The sequence below is a fragment of the Odocoileus virginianus genome, chromosome 17 (assembly GCF_023699985.2).
Source record: "Odocoileus virginianus isolate 20LAN1187 ecotype Illinois chromosome 17, Ovbor_1.2, whole genome shotgun sequence".
In the NCBI taxonomy this organism is placed as follows: domain Eukaryota; kingdom Metazoa; phylum Chordata; class Mammalia; order Artiodactyla; family Cervidae; genus Odocoileus; species Odocoileus virginianus.
In genome coordinates, this window is record NC_069690.1 from 16848498 (window position 1) to 16870968 (window position 22471).

The 22471-nt window shown below is 42.4% G+C and overlaps 1 protein-coding gene across 7 annotated transcripts in view; it reads right to left on the bottom strand.

Annotated features, from left to right (window-relative positions):
- Nucleotides 1-15170, bottom strand: part of RHOT1 (ras homolog family member T1) — a 63693-nt gene extending 48523 nt beyond the window's left edge. For 2 of the 7 annotated variants that reach the window (XM_020898536.2, XM_020898552.2), the window contains exon 1: nucleotides 14957-15167. In XM_020898536.2, the coding sequence (XP_020754195.2) occupies nucleotides 14957-15032 (76 nt within the window). In that variant the 5' untranslated portion in view covers nucleotides 15033-15167. Of the gene's footprint in view, nucleotides 1-14610; nucleotides 14814-14956 lie in introns of those variants that run through there. The other 5 variants (XR_011492122.1, XM_020898523.2, XM_020898569.2 and 2 more) reach the window with 5 other exon arrangements.
- Nucleotides 15171-22471: the final 7301 nt, after the last annotated feature.

Sequence of the window (22471 nt, forward strand, 5' to 3'; positions counted from 1 at the left end):
GAAAACCACTTAGACCATTCAGGTATGACCTAAATCAAATCCCTTACCATTATACAGTGCAAGTAAGAAACAGATTTAAAGGACTAGATCTGATAGACTGCCTGATGAACTACGGATGGAGGTTTGTGACTTTGTACAGGAGACAGGGAGCAAGACCATCCCCAAGAAAAAGAAATGCAAAAAAGCAAAATGGCTGTCTGAGGAGGCCTTACAAATAGCTGAGAAAAGAAGAGAAGCGAAAAGCAGAGGAGAAAAGGAAAGATATACCCTTTTGAATGCGGAGTTCCAAAGAATACCAAGGAGAGATAAGGAAGCCTTCCTCAGTGATCAGCGCAAATAGAGGAGAACAACTGAATGGGAAAGACTAGAGATCTCTTCAAGAAAATTAGAGATAACAAGGGAACATTTCATGCAAAGATGGGCTCAATAAAGGACAGAAAAGGTATAAACCTAACAGAAGCAGAAAATATTAAGAAGAGGTTGCAAGAATACACAGAAGAACTGTACAAAAAAGATCTTCATGACCCAGATAATCACGATGGTGTAATCACTCACCTAGAGCCAGACATCCTAAATGCAAAGTCAAGTGGGTCTTAGGAAGCATCACTACGAACAAAGCTAGGGGAGGTGATGGAATTCCAGTTGAGCTATTTCAAATCCTGAAAGATGATGCTGTGAAGGTGCTGCACTCAATATGCCAGCAAATTTAGCAGTGGCCACGGGACTGGAAAAGGTCAGTTTTCATTACAATCCCTAAGAAAGGCAATGCCAAAGATTGCTCAAACTACCACACAATTGCACTCATCTCACACACTAGTAAAGCAATGCTCAAAATTCTCCAAGCCAGGCTTCAACAGTATGTGAACCATGAACTTCCAGATGTTCAAGCTGGTTTTAGAAAAGGCAGAGGAACCAGAGATCAAATTGCCAACATCCACTGGATCATCAAAAAAGCAATAGAGTTCCAGAAAAACATCTATTTCTGCTTTATTGACTATGCCAAAGCTTTTCACTGTGTGGATCACAATAAACAGTGGAAAATTCTGAAAGAGATGGGAATACCAGACCACCTGACCCGCCTCTTGAGAAATCTGTATGCAGGTCAGGAAGCAACAGTTAGAACTGGACATGGAACAACAGACTGGTTCCAAATAGAAAAAGGAGTATGTCAAGGCTGTATGTTGTCACCCTGCTTATTTAACTTATATGCAGAGTATATCAGGAGAAACGCTGGGCTGGAGGAAGCACAAGCTGGAATCAAGAAAGCTGAGAGAAATATCAATAACCTCAGATACGCAGATGACACCACCCTGATGGCAGAAAGTGAAGAACTAAAGAGCCTCTTGATGAAAGTGAAAGAGGAGAGTGAAAAAGTTGGCTTAAAGCTCAACATTGAGAAAACAAGATCATGGCATTCGGTCCCATCAGTTCATGGGAAATAGATGGGGAAACAGTGGAAACAGTGTCAGACTTTATTTTTCTGGGCTCCAAAATCACTGCAGATGGTGATTGCAGCCATGAAATTAAAAGACACTTACTCCTTGGAAGGAAAGTTATGACCAACTAGATAGCATATTAAAAAGCAGAGACATTACTTTGCCAACAAAGGTCCATCTAGTCAAGGCTATGGTTTTTCCAGTGGTCATGTATGGAGGTGAGAGTTGGACTATAAAGAAAGCTGAGCGCCGAAGAATTGAAGCTTTTGAACTGTGGTGTTGGAGAAGACTCTTGAGAGTCCCTTGGGTGGCAAGGAGATCCAACCAGTCCATCCTAAAGGAGATCAGTCCTGAGTGTTCATTGGAAGGATTGATGTTGAAGCTGAAACTCCAATACTTTGGCCACCTCATGCGAAGAGCTGACTCATTGGAAAAGACCCTGATGCTGGGAAAGATTGAGGGCAGGAGGAGAAGGGGATGACAGAGGATGAGATTGGTTGGATGGCATCACCAACTCAATGGACATGGGTTTGGGTGAACTTTGGGAGTTGGTGATGGACAGGGAGGCCTCGTGTCCTGCAGTCCATGGGGTTGCAGAGAGTCAGACACGACTGAGCGACTGAACTGAACTGAGGGACAGCTCAAATTCTACCTCACAATTTGTGTGATCTGACATCCTAGGGCTATTGAAGCCTTCCCCTCCTCCTCTGAACTACTCCTAAGCCATTTCACTCATATCAGACTGTTACGAATAGAAAATATTAATACACACTTAACATCTATGAGTCTGCATTAACACAATAACCAGATATTTGAAAACACTGAATGGAATTTTCTAATTTTATACTGTAAAGGAGAGCAGAACCTCTAGCGCATCAACCAGACTGAGGTACATAACTTAATTTCACCTTGCCCCAAACACAGTGGTATTACTGTAGCTTCAGCACTACTTTTTGGGAAATCAGGTCTACCCTTCGGAGCTCCTGGAACTCTCCCATTCAAAGCTTGTCTTAAGAGTAACTGAAGAGTTGTGAATAGCAGGAAACTGCTGAGGCAATCAAAAAAAAAAAAAATTCTAAAGTTACTTTGCTCAACTTTTTAGTAAAAAAATAATTAATGTTGAAATAATAGCTATTTTTTATCCATTTATTTTCAGCTGCATTGGGTCTTCACTGCTGCAGGCGGGCTTTCTCTAGTTGCGCTGTGTGGACTTCTTTGCAGGGGCTTCTCCTGTTGCGGAGGGCGGGCTTTAGCAGTTGTGGCTCCCAGGTTCCAGAGCACAGGCTCAGTAATTGTGGTGCGCGGGCTTAGCTGCCCCACAACCTGTGGAATCTTCCCAGACCAGGGATCGAACCCGTCTCCTGCACTGGCAGGCGGTTCTTAACCACTGGCCCACCAGCAAAATCCCCAAATCACAACTAGGAAAGGAGGATGTGATACAATAAAGAATACATCAGGTCTTTATGCCTAGTTCCTGGCACATCTTCAAAATCCCTTGGAATTTCCTGAGTGAAAGGAGTGTCCTTTGTTATAGTCTCTTTCAACCATGCTTCAGCTTGTCCTAATGAGGTGACTTATTAAAGGGGAAGGGAGGGCCTAGACAGCTTTCAGCATACGGGTCAGCCGCCAGAAAAAACCACCATGTGATTAGGGGGTTGGAACTTTCAGTCCCACCCCAAACTTCTGGGGAAGTGGGGGTGGGGTGCTAGAGACTGAGTTCAATGAAGGGGCTACCTATTGAAGTCCTGTATGAAAACTCTGGACATGTCAAAGCTCCGGGGATCTTCCTGGCTGGTGAACACATCAATGAACCATAAAGGTGGCACACCCTGACTCCACAGGAACAGACAGAAGTTCCTGAGCTCAGGACCCTTCCAGACCTTCTCCCAGGTACCTCTTCATCTGGCTGTTCATCTGCATAATCTTAAGCACTGCACTGTCCTGAGTTCTGTGTGTCTTTCTAGTGAATTACCGAACCCAAGGGGTTGTGGGAAGCCCCTAATTGTAGTCAGCCAGAAAGAAGTGTGGATAGTCTGGGGAACCCACTTGCAGGTGGAAACTAAAAAGTAAAGGTGACCTTGTTGGGGATGTTGCCTCTTAATTTGTAGCATCTGAGGCTAATCCAGGGTAGTCAGGGTCAAAATTGAATTCAACTACAGGACACCCAGGTAGTTTCAGAAAATTGTCAGAATGTAGACAGCATGATGGTTTTGTATTTCTAAAAAGAAAGGATGGCTCAAAAAACTGAGAAACACTGTTAACAGAATTTCTGTCCAAGAGTACAAGTTTCCCTCAGGCATAGCTGTGCCCTGCCTGAACCAAACTAGGAAAAACACTAGAAGAACACAGAGTATTATGCTTCTAATGATCCATCTTTCTTCTGCAGACTCCTAACCAGTTTATTTGATAGGTATTTACCTAGTTGTCTTCTAAGAAAGTTTAGTCTTAGATACTCTGGGGGATAATATGGAAAATGTATAAAACAACAGATAAACTGCCATAAAATAAGTATGGATCGAGTGCTATGTTCAACCATTCTGTTTTAAAAAGGGAAGGGGAGATAAGGAAGAGCAGGAAGAGAAGTGAATATTTTCTCCTCCCAGAAGTCTCTCTCAATGTAGCAGGAAATCAAAAAGCTCATAAAAAGCAGCTCCCTAGAAGGAAAAAAAAAATCAGTAAAGACATCTAAACAACCTTCCAGCACATCACCCGTGGTCTCCTGAAGGGTCTCCCAGACCTCCTCGGCAAAAACCTGACGTGTCCTACCTGCTAATGAGTATCTCCAAAAAGACTAAGAAACAAGTATTGCACTATCACCCACAAGAAACTCCACAAAGGCAGAGAACATGTTTTACTTGCTCACTGGTCAATCTGTAGCTCCTAGCAAATGCACTTAGTAAAATGGAGCGTAGTGGCTAAGAGCACATATGTGAATTTCAAGAAAGTGGTTGGTTACCGTTGAGGGAAATACAACGAGGAGGGGGCTTCGACTGATTGGTAATGTTTTATTTATTAAGCCAGGTGATGGGTATTTGTTACATGAATCTTTTTACATTTTATACAAACATTTCACCAAAAAAAGAAAAAAAGAATACAGGCTTCGGAATGAGACAGAATTGGACTGCAATCTCGGTGTCAGAGCTTATAAACTGTGTTTCCTCAGGCGAGTCACGAAGCCTCACTTTGTTCATCTATAAAATAGAATACTGAACAGCTTTACAGAAGTGGTAAAAGGATTAAGATGACAGATGCATAATGCTTGGGACAATACCTGGCACACATCAAATACACAAATCGGTAGCAGTTGTGTTGAGGAGGAGTTTGAATTAAAGGAGTTAAGCAAGCGCTGGAGCAGGATTTTGGAACCAGTTTTGCCGTTAACAGATGACCCTGAGCTGTCACTGACTCTCTCTGGGCCTCCATTTTCCCATCAGGAAAAAAAAAAAAATGGATTAGATGCTATTAATGTTTATATTTTATGATTTATCTAAATCAGTATGTAGCACAGCTAGAAAACAGGCCTGTAACAGACAAAAGTGCATGTTACATTAAAGGTAACTTACCTGGCAGTACCCTCGAAATGGCAGACAGATCCCCAAATTGTATCTGTTATGTTTTAACTGTGTATGGGACAGTGATCTGACAAAAACATGCATCTATCTGTAAGAATACAGAGGGACTCATGAAGCCAATATCGGGTCCAAGAATTTCTAGTACTTGATGACTTACATTCAGCATTTCATAACTTAAATGACTCCTTTCATCACGACCTTGTTTAGGGTTTCAGCAACTCCAAACCTTCAGCCAGCTCAAGTTAGTACTCATCTCTACATTTATAGTATCCAACCTAATTCCACATGATTATTCACGATGGAGATAAAATCGAGCTGAGGCTTGAACAACACAGGTATGACCTGTGCAGGTCCACCTTGATAGACATTTTTTCAATAGCAAATACCACAGTACTACACAATCTGCAGATTTTCGACTTGGGATGAAACTCAGAGGAACACAGCAAACAGAGGGCTGGTTACATGCAGATTTTCAGCTGCACAGAGGGTTGGTGCCCCTAACCCCTGTATTGTTCAAAGGTCAACTGGACATGACTTAGCGACTGAACAACAACAAAAGGTTATCTTAAAATGAGCCAAGCCACCCTCTTCTTACTCCAGATATTTACCAAACCTTTTAGAAGATCCAATGCCTGTACAATACCCGTGACCTTTGAACTCCGGGCCCTCTCTGGCCCCAAGAGAGATGCCTGCTTTTTTCCTGGTCTCCTAAACCCCACAACTATGCCAGCACAGAGATCCCCAGAAACTCTTCCATTCTGAAGAACTCTCCTAGGTATCATAGACAGCTGACCCTTGAACAACCGGGGGTGAGGGACGCTGACACATGCACAGATGAAAATCCTATAACTTAGAGTCGACCTTCTGTATCAGCAATCCTTCTGTATCCTCATCCCTGGATTCAACCAGCTGTGGATTGTGGAGTACTGTAGTATTTACTATTGAAAAAGATCCTCAGATAAGTGGATTTGCACAGTTCCAACCCACGCTGCTCAAAGGTCAGCCATACAGGTCTGTAATGTTATCCTTGATCTACTATGTTAGGAATGGGAAAAAAAATGAATCAGATCCACAATAACTCAGATGCTCCTTGGTCATGAAAACAAGTCCCACTCTTGGGTCTTGAGAAGTCTGCCTACTTTGATGTCCTGATTCTTCTCATAATCCCCTTTTTAGAATTATTGGGTTGGCCAAAAAGTTCGTTTGGATTTTCCCATAAGATTGTACAGAAAAACCCGAACGAACTTTTTTGGCCAACTCATTATCTTAAAAAAATTTTATTTGTATCCTACCATTCTAAGGCCCTCACCAGTTTCAGAAGAAACCTACCCTTGAATCTTCAACTCAAAATGTTACACAAAATGTTCAAAATTATGTCAATTAACAATATCAAAATGCCTAGTAGTTTCTAACACAGCTAAGGGCTTGTTTTTCCTTAATCACCATCACTCAGGTTCCCTTAGCAAAATGCAGGTCTTCAACAGGTGTTCCGTGGTACCTTTGAAGTTCCCCTCAACCGTAACCTTTAAAGTGCATCCATTCTCATCGTTCTTCTTAGAACAACCCTTTTTTAGTCATAGTCCCTTTCTGCTTTCCCCAAGGACCCTTTGTATTTCCAGTGATATTTTCAGAAGAGAAAGATCACTGTTTTGAAGAAAACCAGAATTTTTCACACTCAGCTCTTCAGGGCCGTTCTGGCTCTCGCCCCCGTGTCTGTTCCAACAGGGCAGGCCTCAGAGGCAGGAGAGCAGACAGCTGGGGGACAAGCGGCCGTGGAAGGACAGCGACAGTTTAAAAACTTTACTTATGCCTGATCACACAGACTCAGGAGAGCAGTACCAAAGAGTAGGGATAAATGTCCGCCACCGAAAAGCAGGAATAAATTTGTGTCGATACTACCTTTCGGACTGTGACATTCTCTTTGCTCATTCGTATTCTGCCTCACCTGTTGAGGAATCTGAGGCAGCATAGCACTCACTACAGTAAAACAATCCTATCTCGTTTCTGAAGTGACTGTCTAACAGAAGACCTTTAAAAAAAATCAAAGAACATGAATCTCTTCCACATAAAAATCCAAGAGTGATTTCCTTTTTAAAAACAAGTTCAAAATAACAGCAGGAGAGAGACAGAGTACAGTGAATTGGGAAGAAAATAAGCAGGCATGTTCTCACTAGTACCATTCTGGGTTTCCATTTGGAGGAGCAGTGAGATGATAGCTGCTTTAACTAATGAAGGGTTACACAGATATGATTTAGTTTCAAAATGCTTTGGAGACTCTAAACTAGGGCTGCTTTGCTTCTCTTAAGGTCTACCCACCTAACCTTGAGTGAGACTACCAAAGAAATAATAATGCAGCAGGTTTAAAGTTAAAATAGGCCACTTTCAAGCTAATTTTAATTGAGAAATAAATGAATGCCTTGAAGATAAGGAAAAATATTTTAGAATATTAGAAATTTAAAGCTATTTAAACAAGCCTATGATCAAAAAAATCCCTTATGGGAATTCCCTGGGGGGTCCGGTGGTTAGGACTCCATGCTTTCACTGAAGGGTCCCGGTTCAATCCCTGGTCAAGGCCAAAAAAACACAAAGTCCCTATGACAATGTCAGATGAGTATAAGCACTATGTAATTTTAACTACTCCAAAACATAAAAATTATTTCCATAAAGGAATAATATCCCAAGTTCTTCTCTAGTTATTGTATCAATTAAAATTTATGTTTAATATAAATACAATATATATTATATTTTATATAGTACAATTTTATAACAATAACCATAATTAAATTTAATAATTATATACAATATAAGTATTGATATGGAGGACAAAAAAATTATCCTTTGTTAGCCAGCTATCTGATGGTCTCCACTTCCTCTATTTTGCCTGACAAATATTAAACTGGTCTACGAAAATTACAAGCATGGCCACAGTTATTTCCAAGGACAGAAGGCCTTCTGATTCAGTTCAATACAACAATATGCTACAGTTCAGTCTGAAGCTCCATGCTTCTAAGTAGGTCATCCATGGGAAGCATAATTCATCACTATAGAGTAAATTATCTAGATTTATCCAGGCTAAAAATTTCTTTGTCTTTTCATCAGATCTTTTGAACATCCAGTTCTAAATGACAGCAAATTCTTAATATTCATGAAGCGGAAATAACATTCTCTGGTTCCAATTACCATCCTACCAGCCATTTCGGCAAATTTTTCTTGATAACAAACACCCCATGCTTCAAGCAGCAAAGGGATCTACTCATTTTTATCTGCTTCTTTATTAAGAAGCCTTGTTGGTTCTTCCTAAGTTATTGTAATTAGAATACAAAGGGAAGAGGAGAGTGACAATGTTGTATTTTAAACTGCAAAACTTTAGCATTTGGGGAAATAGCTGAGCACTGTTCCCAAAGAAAATTTCATCAACCATATGCAGACGATGTCAGCCGCAGAAGGACAAATGCTGTGGTCTATCCTTCTCCTTCAAACTCCATCAACACTAGTGCCCAACTGGCACCAGAAGAGACAGCAGAAAACAAGTCTCGGCACGTGTATAAGGAGGACAGAGAAGAGCTCTCTATATAAACAAAACAGACTATGTCTTAGGTTGGTGCAAAAGCAATTGTGGTTTTGCACTGTAGACTTCTGCCATTTGATACTGGAATATATTCTTAAATGTGGTTATGTTATATACCATTTTAATGCACATTTCTCACTTTATGAGTTTTTGTTAATGACTTATTACTTGCTGTCTATTTTATATTCATTTTAGACTAGGGAAATAATGTTAGACAAAAAGCAATTTTCTTATTCAAGTTCAAAATGGGTTGTAAAACAGCGGAGACAACTCACAACATCAACACATTTGGCCCAGAAGCTGCTAACGAACATACAGCGCAATGGTGGTTCAAGACGATTTGCAAAAGCAATGAGAGCCTTGCAGATGAGCGCAGCGGCCAGCCATCAGAAGCTGACAACAACCCACTGAGGGCATCGTCGAAACTGATCCTTTTACAACTACGTGGGAAGCTGCTGAAGGGCTCAACGTGGACCTATGGTCACTCTGCATTTGAAGCAAATTGGAAAGGTGAAACAACTCAGTAAGTGGGTACCCCATGAGCTGACCACAAATCAAAAAAACTGTCGTTTTGAAGTGTTGTCTTCTCTTATTCTACACAACAACAAACCGTTTCTTAATCAGACTGTGACAGGCAACAAAAAGTGGATTGTATACAACAACCTGCGACGACCAGCTCAGTGGCTGGGCCAAGAAGCAGCTCCAGAGCACTCCACAAAGCCAAAGTTGCACCAAAAAAAGGTCACAGTCACTGTTTGGTGGTCAGCTGCCCATCTGATCGATTTTCTACAGCTTTCTGGATCCCAGGAAAACCATTACAATGGAGAAGTATGCCCGGCAAACCAATGAGATGCACCGAAAATGGCAATACCTGCAGCCGGCACTGGTCAACTGAAAGGGCCCAATTCTTCATGACGACACCTGACTGCAGGTCGCACAACCAATACTTTAAAAGTTGAACAAACTGGGCTACGAAGTTTTGCCTTATCCACCACATTCACCTGACCTCCCGCCAACCTACTACCTCTTTTTCAAGCATCTTGACAACTTTTTGCAGGGAAAACACTTTCACAAGCAGCTCGAGGCAGAAGATGCTTTCCAAGAGTTTGTTGACTCCCGAAGCATGGATTTTTATGCTTCAGGAATAAATCAGCTTATTTCTCATTGGCAGAAATGTGTTGATTGTAATGGTTCCTATTTTGATTAATGAAGATGTGGTTGAGCCTAGCTATAATGATTTAAAATTCACTGTCCGAAACCCCAATTACATTTGCACCAACCTAGTAGACTGGATTTCCTGTGACCAATCACCCAGGTGATAGTAGGTACCATGCTGTGTTGAGCATCTATCACCCAGACACAGTGTAACTGAAACTGGAGCAGTTTAATCTTTAAATGTCATTCTAACAACGAACAGAATGGAGAGCAACATGGCTTTAAAAAGGATCACTGAGAGTCTCTCTCTAAAATAAATCCTAGCTTACTCCTGGAGTCTCCTTGACTCTTAAACCTAGAGACTCTCTCTCCAGCACCTTCGAACCTCGAGACGGCCTCTGCGGCTTCAAGGAGAGGCTGACCTCTTCTGGCAAGGACCACAGCTCCTGGCAGCCAAGACATGAGCCAGACACGGCGCTGCCAGGACACAGGAACCCCCCCGACAAAACAAGCGGAGAACACGGAACGAGAGACTGGATGAATGCTGCCCCTTCACATCCTGACAATGACCACAGCAGATCTGATTTTAAGAAAGGAGAATGAAAAAAAGAAAGAAAGGAGAATGATCACATTTTTATGACTAAGAGGAGTGGTTTAGGAATCAAAGTCTAAATAAACTAGCTTGAACTCTTTCATTCTTTCAACAACTATTTGAGTGCCGACTTTGTGCCAGGCCTATTCTAGGCCCCAGGGAAATGGCAATAAAGAAGACAAATCCACAGTCTTTATGAAGCTTACCTTCCAGGCCAAACAACAACAGCAACAACAAAAAGTGAACACTTCTGCAAGGGAGGAGGGATAGGGCCTGGGTCAGAGCCCTCCTGTGGAGAAAGCAAACCAAGGAGAGAGTGGACAAGAGCAAAGCAAGCGCCGGGCCATGAAGGACTTCGTCAGGCCTGCTTTAAGGAGTGCGCTGGCCTTTATTCCAAGCGAAGTAGGGGTCATCAGAGAGTTTTTAACCTGGGCAACAGGATCTGAGATATTTTTTAAAGATGACTCTTGTCTGCTACATGGAGAATGGACGAAATTAGAAGCAGGGACACCAGTTAAGGAGATGTTACAAAAGCCTAGGCCAGAGCCAACCAAAGCTTGAGCTAGTTTGGCAGAGGTTTTGATGATAAACTAAGCAGTTAGACAAAAAAAGAGCTACCAAATTTATTTAAAAAGAGGACAACAGTTCCACTTTCTTAATTAATTTGACCAGAAGACCAACATATCTCAGTTTAATCTAAAACAAGACCACTAAAACTAAGACTATCCCGTGTACATTTTATGTAGATACATGATTTGGATAAAAGGTTAATAAGGCTCATTCCTCATACTATAATAAGAACATTTGTTAAGCATACTAACGCAAATCTAGCTAAATGCAAATTCTGGCCAATGAAATTGATTATGAAAAGTCATAACCTGAAAAACTAAGCTTTGTGTGGTTGCATTTTTAAAGGTTGTTTAAAGAATGGTATTTGACTTTTAATTTGGCCTGAACAGTATTCAATATGCTCAATAATTAAGGTAAAGAAGATACTTAAAAATACTTCGGCTTTCTTTGCAAATAAACACTTTAATATTTATAGACAGCCTAGCTTTTCTGATCTAAGCAGTCAATAGGCATTAAGCAACTAGTTAGCCAACCTTGTTGGCTCAGAATACAAATTCTGGATGGGCCAAGAAAAGATTCATTTCACCTCCAGAGTACAGTACAGGTTAAGCCAACGGAATGCTGAAACCACTCACAAGTATCTGGGAGCCTCAGTGAATGACACTGCTGCTGTGTGCAGGGACTGACACTAACGGCAATAAAATGTACTCAAGTGATAGAGAAACAATAACCAGAGCGACAATGTTCCTTTTTCTTTTCCTATTTTCCTTAGTTAACCATCTTAAATACAATACTTTGGCCACCTGATGCGAAGAACTGACTCACTGGAAAAGACCCTGATGCTGGGTAAGATTGAAGGCAGGAGAAGGAGACAACAAAGGATGAGATGGCTGGACGGAATCACTGACTCAATGGACATGAGTTTGAGCAAACTTTGGAAGCTGGTGATGGACTGGGAAGCCTGGACTGCTATAGTCCATGGGGTCACAAAGAGTTGGACACAACTGAGCGACTGAACTGAACCATCTTAAAAATACAACAGAATTATTATTTCTGATAAATCTGTGTATCAGACCAGTATTAAAACAGTCCTGGGACTTCCCTGGTGGTCCAGTGGCTAAGACACCATGCTTCCAATGCAGGGAGCATGGGTTTGATCCCTGATCGGAGAACTAAGATCCCACATGCTGCACAGCGGGGCCAAAAAACAAAACAGTCTTAGTCACTCTGTTTATCTAGCATTTACAGCTAGGTTAAGCAGCTGTTAAGATACATTAAATCTCAAAAAGTAATGTTTCAATAATTTCCCCCCAGGATACAAGCCTTTAATGTAACTAACTAAAATTACGTTATTTCCAACAAGTATAACTCTTTCTAGTATTCTTAAATGTGGGAAAAAATCATGTATATATGGTATCTGGCCTAAAGCTTTTGGTACTATTCTCTTTAAGAAAAATGTCTTCCTCAGAAATGAAGGCTTTATTCTTGCCTGGGAAATCCCATGGATAGAAGAGCCTGGCGGGTTACAGCCCATGGGGTTGCAAAAGTCCGACACAACTTAGCAACTAAACCACTGCCATAAATAATACTGTCAACATCTTAAATATCCTAAGGCTGACTATGTATCTTACATATGTATAGCATTTCCATTTAGATACCTTACAGACTAAGGATTACATGTAATTGCTAAATTCAATACTAAAACCAAAAGAGAGAATTTCTGCTTTAAAAAAAAAAATTGTCTTTCAAGCAGCAGTTTTTTTCAGCCCATCATCTACTCACTACTTTCCCTCAGTTCAGTTCAGTTCAGTCGCTCAGTCGTGTCTGAATCTTTGGGACCCCATGAATCGCAGCATGCCAGGCCTCCTTGTCCATCACAAGTTTACTCAAACTCATGCCCATCGAGTCGGTGATTCCATCCAGCCATCTCATCCTCTGTCGTCCCCTCCTCCTCCTGCCCCCAATCCCTCCCAGCAACAGGGTCTTTTCCAATGAGTCAACTCTTCGCATGAGGTGGCCAAAGTATTGGAGCTTCAGCTTCAGCATCAATCCTTCCAATGAACACTCAGGACTGATCTCCTTTACGATGGACTGGCTGGATCTCCTTGCAGTCCAAGGGACTTTCAAGAGTGTTCTCCAACACCACAGTTCAAAAGCATCAATTCTTCGGCACTGAGCTTTCTTCACAGTCCAATTCTCACATCCATACACGACCACTGGAAAAACTATAGCCTTGACTAGACAGACCTTTGTTGGCAAAGTAATGTCTCTGCTTTTTAATGTGCTGTCTAGGTTGGTCATAACTTTCCTTCCAAGGAATAAGCGTCTTTTAATTTCATGGATGCAATCACCATCTGCAGTGATTCTGGAGCCCAGAAAAATAAAGTCTGACACTGTTTCCACTGTTTCCCAACTATTTCCCATGAAGTGATGGGACCAGATGCCATGATCTTAGTTTTCTGAATGTTGAGCTTTAAGCCAACTTTTTCACTCTCCCTACCGTACTCCAAATGCATCAACATGAATCATCTTCCTGAACTTTGTCAAGGAAGTCCATGCAAAACACAGACTGAGATACATATGTGGTTTAAATTAAAACTAAAATTCACAGCTGCAAACCAAAAAGTAAACCGTGTCTGGCTAAGATTACTTCTAAATTTTGATTCTAAAGGAAAATTTCTATTGATTCAATAGCAGGTGAACAAGGATTTCAATGAACAGCAAAGAACACTACAGAAAAGAGTAAAAAGTATGTCAGTTTTCTTCCTTGGAGAGCATCACAGTGACCTGGAGGAGCTAGTCTAGAATGGAACGGGAGCTTAGAAAAGAAAGCTTCAAAGCAAGCAGTGGTAGAGCCTTAACTTGTTTTTTCACTGTTGTGTCTGACTCTTTGTGATCCCATGGACTATAGCCTGCTAGGCTCCTCTGTTCATGGGCTTTCCCAGGCAAGAATACTGGAGTGGGTTGCCATTTCCTTCTCCAAGGGATCTTTCTGACCTAGGGATTGAACCTGTGTCTCCTACTTGGCAGGTGGATTCTTTACCACTGAGACACCTGGGAAAACCAGAGCATTACCAGATGTACTTCAAAACAAACAATCCAGTCCTCCCCAGCCCTCTTTCTTATTTGAGTCCTACCAATTGAGTCATGTACTTTGCATAACAGATATCAAGCAGTCCCTGCTGTTCTGTTCCCAAGTCAGTGAACAGACATGCTTCCTTTACTAAATCTTCAAAAGTGAAATCTATGAATCTCAGGGTTGAGGGTGGGGGCAGGGTGTCACATGTATGTTGGTCTATTTGGGTCTCACGTGTGCCCGATATTTTAAAATTAACTACCAAGTTTGATTCTATTGTATTCTATTACAATGTTTTAAAAGATGAGGGCAACTAGACTTCAGGGTTACAATAATTCTCTCAACAGACGGACCCTACTCAGATAAGCATTCATTGAACACTTGCATAACTTGAACTTGAGAGTACGTTTTTGAGGAAAATACCCAGTGATTCCAATGCAAAGAGCAAAGATCGTTTTTAAAAATGTTCTGCGTCTTACAATGTCTAGAAGGAGGGAGTCCGCGAGTGCAAAATCAGGCAGAGACACCTGACCTTGCCCACAAGTCGCCCAGTCCTGCAGCCCTCCCCCTGGCTTCCCTGGGATAGCCGGTTCACGCCATTCCAACTGGCCGCCGGTCTGCCTGCCTGTTCCAGCACCTGCCTGGTGGGGACGGGGGAATCTCCATGGAAGACGAGAGGGCTTGAGAGGAGGCGGCCTCGGAAACCGGGAGGCCCGGGAGGAAACGATTCCAAATGGGAAAGGAGGCGAGGTCCTTCGGATGAAGGAGGCCGGGCCGTCAGGGGCTAATGGATTCGCGGCTGGGGGGTGGAACACCACGGGGGGACCAGGGAGAGAGGTCTCAGGAGGGCCCGGGAGAGGCGGGAGGTCGAGGGCCGCAGCCGAAAGAGAAGAGCCGAGGAGCTGGGAGGCCCGGGGGCGCGGAAAGGCAGCGGGGCGGCAAGGGTTGCGGCGGCCGCGGCCAGCACCCCGGCGCGCGCGGACTCACGTTCTCCCACCAGCAGGATCCGCACGTCTTTCTTCATGTCGGCGGCTCGCTGGGGCCGGCCTCGGCCCGCAGGCATGGAGCGGACTCCTCTCGCCGCGAGCGCCCAGCCCGCCGCGCCGCTCTCCCCGCGCCGCCGGCGCCGCCTGCCAGCCTCCCCCCGCCGCCCCTCCCGAGCCTGGGCCCGCCGCGCCGCCTCCTCAGCAGCTTCCCCACTCGAGAGCGGGGAAGGCGCCGGCTCCGCCTTCTCCGGCTCCGCCGCGGCGGCGGGGAGGACGGGGCGCCGCGAGGGACAAGCGGTTTCGAAACGCGGACGCTCTCCGTCCTGCCACGCGCCCCAACTGTGCAGTGCGCAGCAGCGCATCGCCCGGGAGTCTCGCCCACCCTTCTCGGGCAACACTGGCCAGGATAAGCTTTGGACCCAGAATCTGAGTGGCAGAGTCGCTAGTCTTGACCTCATTTCTTTTACAAAACAGAAGCGGGAGAAGTTCCTCGCTCAAGGTCAGATAGCTAGAACTTGGCAGTGTGACTCGGGCCGGGAATATTCTCACCAGGACTATAAGCTCCAGGTGAGCAGCGACGTGTCCACCTGGTTTTCAGCAGTTCCCCCACCTTACTGGCCAAAGTCCTCAGAAAGTGCTTGATTGACTCCCAGGATGGAGCCCTTTCCACTACCTGAAGTCCACCATCCTAGCTGCTTTTTACCTGGGATGCTTATAAAATATGATTCTAAATAATGAGGTTAGTTTCTATGGTTTCAGTGTAAACAGCTTCATTTCTTTGTAACCAAACTAAATGTTTTTCCTCTCTGTGTATGGTTTACTTTCGGCAGGGTCTTCTGATACTTTTGTTTACATAAGTTTGCCCAGCACCTTACTGGGCATGTAGGTGGCACTGAATAATAAACTCATTGATATGTCTAACATTGCCTTAATTTCTTCCTGACTTTCTCCATCCGGAGGAATTTGTTGCTATATGTCTAATGCTTGAACAGAGCTTAGAATACAGTGGGAGATGATAGATAGGAAGGTATCTAGAATAAATGAAGGAACATTAAGCATAATAGTCCTTTTTTTCCTATGTTAAATATTACAAAATGATTTTTTTATTTTTTTGGCTGTGGTATGCTGGCATGCAGGATCCTAATTCCTGGATCAGTGATCAAACCCATGCCCCCTACAGTGGAAGAGTGGAATCTTAACCACTGGACTGCCAGGGAAGTCCCTGGAAATGAATTTTTTAAAGGAAATGACATGTACATTATACCAACCCTCTTTTCTCCTAAGAAAAGCCTTGTGGTCTGGTGCAGCAGTTAAGACCATGCTGGCAAACTGCATGGGTGTATCCAGAGTCCATCACCTGATAGTTATGTGATCTTGAGTAAGGCTGTTACTTCTCCAAGACTGCCACTTCTTCTGTAACATGTCAATAATGATAATAGTACATACCTCCTTGGATGGTTGTAAAGAATAAAGATAATATATGTCAAGCATTTGCCAGACTCACGTTACTTGGTCTGTAATCTCAGAGGTCATTACTGTCATAAAGCTCACTGAAAATTTGAAATCTGTAGATTTTGAGGCAAATTCATTGTTATGTTTACAGTATTTCACTGTCTTATTTATATGATAGCCCTAAGGAGCATAGGGGTGGGAGCCCTTCCAAAAATCACCCTGTGATATAAGGAGGAAGACAGGAAAGACACACTCTCTGCTCACTGGGAAGTAATAAGTCATATTCCAGGATGGAGGCAAATAAGATGAACTTCACAAGGCTTGATGGCCTGCTCTTTCAGAGGAAAATATTCCTCAGAATTTTTAGTATAGTAAGCCCTCTACATATGAACCTTCAAGTTGAGAACTTTCAAAGATTCGAACAAGTGTTCACACTGAAGAGAATCCCAACGCAGTAAATGGCAGGGGGGATTTTTCTTTATTTAAGAAGGCAGTTAGTTTTTGAGTCACTGGACCCAAATGTAGAACAGTACACAAAGGTTACAACACCCGTTCAGAATGCAATCCAGTGCTACCGTGTCATCTAGGATGAAAAAAAAAAAAGACCTACTACCCAGACATCACTGGATTGTTTTTTTCAAGAGAGTACATGGAATTCCATCCAGCAAGGAACCAAAACTTGTGCCATTCAGGTCAGGCGGGAGTGAAATTGCAGCTTGTCCTCCATCTCCTGTTGCTGAAGGTCCTTCAGCTCTACCATCTCCCTCTCCTCTCTCTCCTCCAGGTTAACTCATCTTGCCTATTCACTGGCAAGGACTAATGGTTTGGTATTAAAAAAAAATAGTAACATTCCCTAATTAGTGGGAGTGGGGAGCCTGACAAGCCAGAGTGTGCCTCTCAAGCAATGTAAGTTTCCTTATTACCATCCCTTCCCATCTCCCAATCAGCTATACTTCTGAAGCTTTGGCCTCCTGCCCTGCCTTGAGCTTTATGCCCTTCTCCTATGTTAACAGACATCCATCAGAGGCCACTCTGAAGTTCTCTTGCAAACAGCATAGCTCAGTGATTAAAATCAGGGACTCTGGAATCTGCCTGCCTAAGTCTGAACCTCAGCTTTACCAATTCCTAGCTGTGCATTGTCAGGCAAATTGCTTAAGCTTCTCTAAGCCTCATCTGCCAGATGGAAATAACACTTCATGAGATTGTTACAAAGATTAAATGAGTGAATATAATAGGAACATGCTTCAAAGAATGTCTGGAACATGGTCTGTATTATACAGAAATGCTGAATAAATAAAATAACTCGTGGGAGAAGTGACTTCTGAACAACTTTCTGAGCCTGAGGACTGAGCCACACCATGACCCACACTGCAGCAAAACAGAAGTCAGAGAATGGAGTTGTTGGCAGTGGAATTTACAGTTGGGATATTATAGATTGATGACTGGATATTAAGTAGATTGGATAAAGCCAAGAGGACAGATTGGTATCTAGAGCACTGGTGGAATTTTCCTCTGGAATGCTGGGAAGCAGTTCTGCCTTCACAAGACAAACTTCATGGCTCCTCAACTGTGAAGGGGACACTGGAAAGTCTGAACTAAGTACTTTCCCCAAGAGATGAGGCTCCATCTTTCATACCTATCAAAGAAGGAACTTGCAACATAGCCTCTGTCTGAGATTCAGGACAGTGGAACGCCCCAGGGCTACTGGGCAGGTCTGTTGGGTAGAAGATACAGTGTGTGTTAAATGACCAACACTGGGTGGAATGAGAGGCTGGTCTCTGATGGTTGAGTTAGACACAGTCCTGGGCAGGAAGCCAGATAAGATGGGTTGGCATTGGTCCCACTCTTCAGATCCATCTATCTTTGGTCTCTCAAATTAAACCCAAAGTGGCATCCATCTTCACTCTTGTCTTCTGTTTCTTCCAGGAAGACTTCCTCTTTTCCTGCCAAGTTGGTCTGGCAGAGCAGAAAAGTCTAATGACTCGATAACAGAGTAAATCTTTTATCATACCTTTGAATGCACTTGTTCTTGACTCACTGGTCAAACATCCATGCCCTTTGCATAGTCACATGGATTGGTCTCCAGAGGACGTGGATTCTATTTCTTTAATTTGGCCAGGAGAGACATCATTCAGCACCATTTAAAAAGGTATTTGATTATAATTAACCATACTAAGGGGACATTTTTCCAAAGAACCTCATCTGGTGATGAGGTTACATCCAGTTTTCTCTTGAATTTTCTCAAGCTTTCAGATAATATTGTAAAAACACTTTTGATTAAGAGATAATTGATATTGACAAGGCTCTCAGACCTTCTTGCCCCTAGGTGGCCTGAATTCCCTCATGTCCAGGTTAAGAGCATGAGCTCTGGAGTCTACATTTCATCTCCAGTACTTGGTTACCTGTGCAATATTAGACAAGCTACATAACTGCTCTGAAAAACCCCATCAGCAAAATTAGTTCATAGAGCTCTTTGAGAATTAAATAAAATAATGCAATAAAACATTTATCACATTACTTAACATATGGAACATGTTCATATATCATCCTTAACAACTGCATTTTTAAATATTTACTTATTTTTTTAGAGTACATGGATTTTTAAAATAATTTTATTTATTTATTTATTTTTGGCTGTGCTGGGTGTGTGTTGATGCGCAGGCTTTTCTCTAGTTGCAGCGAGCAGTGGCTAATCTTCATTGCATTGTAAAGTCTTCCTTCTGCAGTGGCTTTTCTTTTCTTTTCTTTTTTTTTTTTTAGTGGCTTTTCTTTTTCCAGAGCACAGGCTTGAGGGCATGCGAGTATGTGGGCTCAATGGTTGAGGTTCCTGGGCTCTAGGGCACAAGGCCTAGCAGTTGTGGTACTCAGGCTGAGTTGCTCTGCTGCCTGTGGGATCTTCCCGGACCAGGGATTGAACCCATGTCTTCTGCATTGGCAGGCGGATTCTTTACCACTAAGCCACCAAGGAAGCCCACCAACTGCATTTTTAAATTTGAGATTCATTTGCTGATTTGCCTTATCTTTCCAAGGGCAAATTGATTAGCCTGCCTGCCCAAACTGTAAACTCTGAATGACAAAAATGCATTTACTATAATTTTTAATTACTGCAGAGACATTAAAATTTGTGCTGACTTGTTATCTATGCCAACCAGTGATTCTCAAAAAAAATTTAGGCCACAAGCCATTTCCACAGAACAAAAAATTCTGTACAATAGTAAAATTATAATTTGCTTATATCTGCAAAGAAATTACCACAAGTAAATACGTTCCAAGCAAATAATCTAAAAGAAGAAATATATATCTACATAGTATTCATGCATGCTAAGTCACTTCAGTCATGTCCGACTCTTTGAGGTCCTCTGTGGGATTCTCCAGGCAAGAATATTGAACTGGGTTGCCATTTCCTCCTCCAGGTGATTTTTCCGACGCAGGGATTGAACCCCCGTCTCTTGCATCTCCTGCATTGGCAGGCAGACTCTTTACTACTGCGCCACCTGGGAAGTCATTGTTTGGCATGTGTGTATGTCTGAGTCTTTGCGACCCCATGGACTGTAGCCTCCAGGATCTTCCGTCCATGGGATACTCCAGGAAAGTATACTGGAGTGGGTTGCCATGCCCTCCTCCAGGGCATCTTCCTGACTTAGGGATGGAAACTGTATCTCATGTCTCCTGCACTGGCAGGTAGGTTCTTTACCACTAGCGCCACCTGGGAAGCCCATTTACATAAACATATTCTATTTATAGCATCATTACACAATACTAGAAAGTGGAAAAATATACAATTGTGGAAGAATAGCTAAATTAAGTATGATATAAAATTACTGGAAATTTTGCAGTCATTAAAACTAATGGCATCTTAATTCATCTACTTAAAAAATAATTTTAATATATAGTGGGCAGTCATCAAGACAGTATGGTACTGGCACAAAGACAGAAATATAGATCAATGGAACAGAATAGAAAGCCCAGAGATAAATCCACGAACCTATGGTCACCTTATCTTCGACAAAGGAGGCAAGGATATACAATGGAAAAAAGATAACCTCTTTAACAAGTGGTGCTGGGAAAACTGGTCAACCACCTGTAAAAGAATGAAACTAGAACACTTTCTAACACCATACACAAAAATAAACTCAAAATGGATTAAAGATCTAAATGTAAGACCAGAAACTATAAGACTCCTAGAGGAGAACATAGGCAAAACACTCTCCGACATAAATCACAGCAGGATCCTCTATGACCCACATCCCAGAATTTCAGAAATAAAAGCAAAAATAAACAAATGGGACCTAATGAAACTTAAAAGCTTTTGCACAACAAAGGAAACTATAAGCAAGGTGAAAAGACAGCCCTCAGATTGGGAGAAAATAATAGCAAACGAAGCAACAGACAAAGGATTAATCTCAAAAATATACAAGCAACTCCTCCAGCTCAACTCCAGAAAAATAAATGGCCCAATCAAAAAATGGGCCAAAGAACTCAACAGACATTTCTCCAAGGAAGACATACAGATGGCTAACAAACACATGAAAAGATGTTCAACATCACTCATTATCAGAGAAATGCAAATCAAAACCATAATGAGGTACCATTACACGCCAGTCAGGATGGCTGCTATCCAAAAGTCTACAAGCAATAAATGCTGGAGAGGGTGTGGAGAAAAGGGAACCCTCTTACACTGTTGGTGGGAATGCAAATTAGTACAGCCACTATGGAAAACAGTGTGGAGATTTCTTAAAAAGCTGGAAATAGAACTGCCATATGACCCAGCAATCCCACTTCTGGGCATACACACCAAGGAAACCAGATCTGAAAGAGACACGTGCACCCCAATGTTCATCGCAGCACTGTTTATAATAGCCACGACATGGAAGCAACCCAGATGCCCATCAGCAGACGAATGGATGAGGAAGCTGTGGTACATATACACCATGGAATACTACTCAGCCATTAAAAAGAATTCATTTGAATCAGTTCTAATGAGATGGATGAAACTGGAGCCCATTATACAGAGCGAAGTAAGCCAGAAAGATAAAGACCATTACAATATACTAACACATATATATGGACTTTAGAAAGATGGTAACGATAACCCTATATGCAAAACAGAAAAAGAGACTCAGATGTATGGAACAGACTTGTGGACTCTGGGAGAAGGAGAGGGTGGGATGTTTCAGGAGAACAGCATTGAAACATGTATATTATCTAGGGTGAAACGGATAACCAGCTCAGGTTGGGTACATGAGACAAGTGCTCGGGCCTGGTGCACTGGGAAGACCCAGAGGGATCGGGTGGAGAGGGAGGTGGGAGGGGGGACTGGGATGGGGAATACATGTAAATCCAGGGCTAATTCATATCAATGTATAACAAAAACTACTGTAATGATGTAAAGTAATTAGCCTCCAACTAATAAAAATTAAAAAAAAAAAAAAAAAAGAAAAAAAAATATATAGTGGGACTATATGTAACTTTGTTCTATATTTTCCAAGTCTCCTATAAATGTGTTATCATATTTTCATATTTTAAAAAAATTTTAATAGCAAAAAAAGGAAAAACTAATGCCTATCAAAGACATGGAAAAGTATTCACAAAATAAGTAAAAAAATAGGAATATAAAACCCTTTATACAATTACAACTATTTAAAAACTAAGTATAACATGTATTTCTGTAACTTTTACCCTCCACACCTTTGCAAATTTGAACTTTTGCAGGCATGCACAGGTATTAATTGGGTTATTAAAAACTAATGGATGGGACTTCCCTGGTGGCACAGTAGATAAGAATCTGCCTGTCAGTGCAGGGCACATGGGTTCATTCCATGTTCTGGGAAGATCCCACATGCTGTAGAGAAACTAGCCCTGTGCTTTTCTGAGCCTGCACCCTAGAGCCACAACTGTTGAGCCCGTGTGCCACAATTACTAAACCTTGACTGCCCTGCAGCCGCACGCTGAAACTACTGAGCTTCCGCGCTGCAACTGCTAAAGCCAGGGCGCCTAGAGCCCACGTTCTGCAACAAGAGAAGCCACCGCAATGAGAGGCCCATGCACCACAACAAAGAGCAGT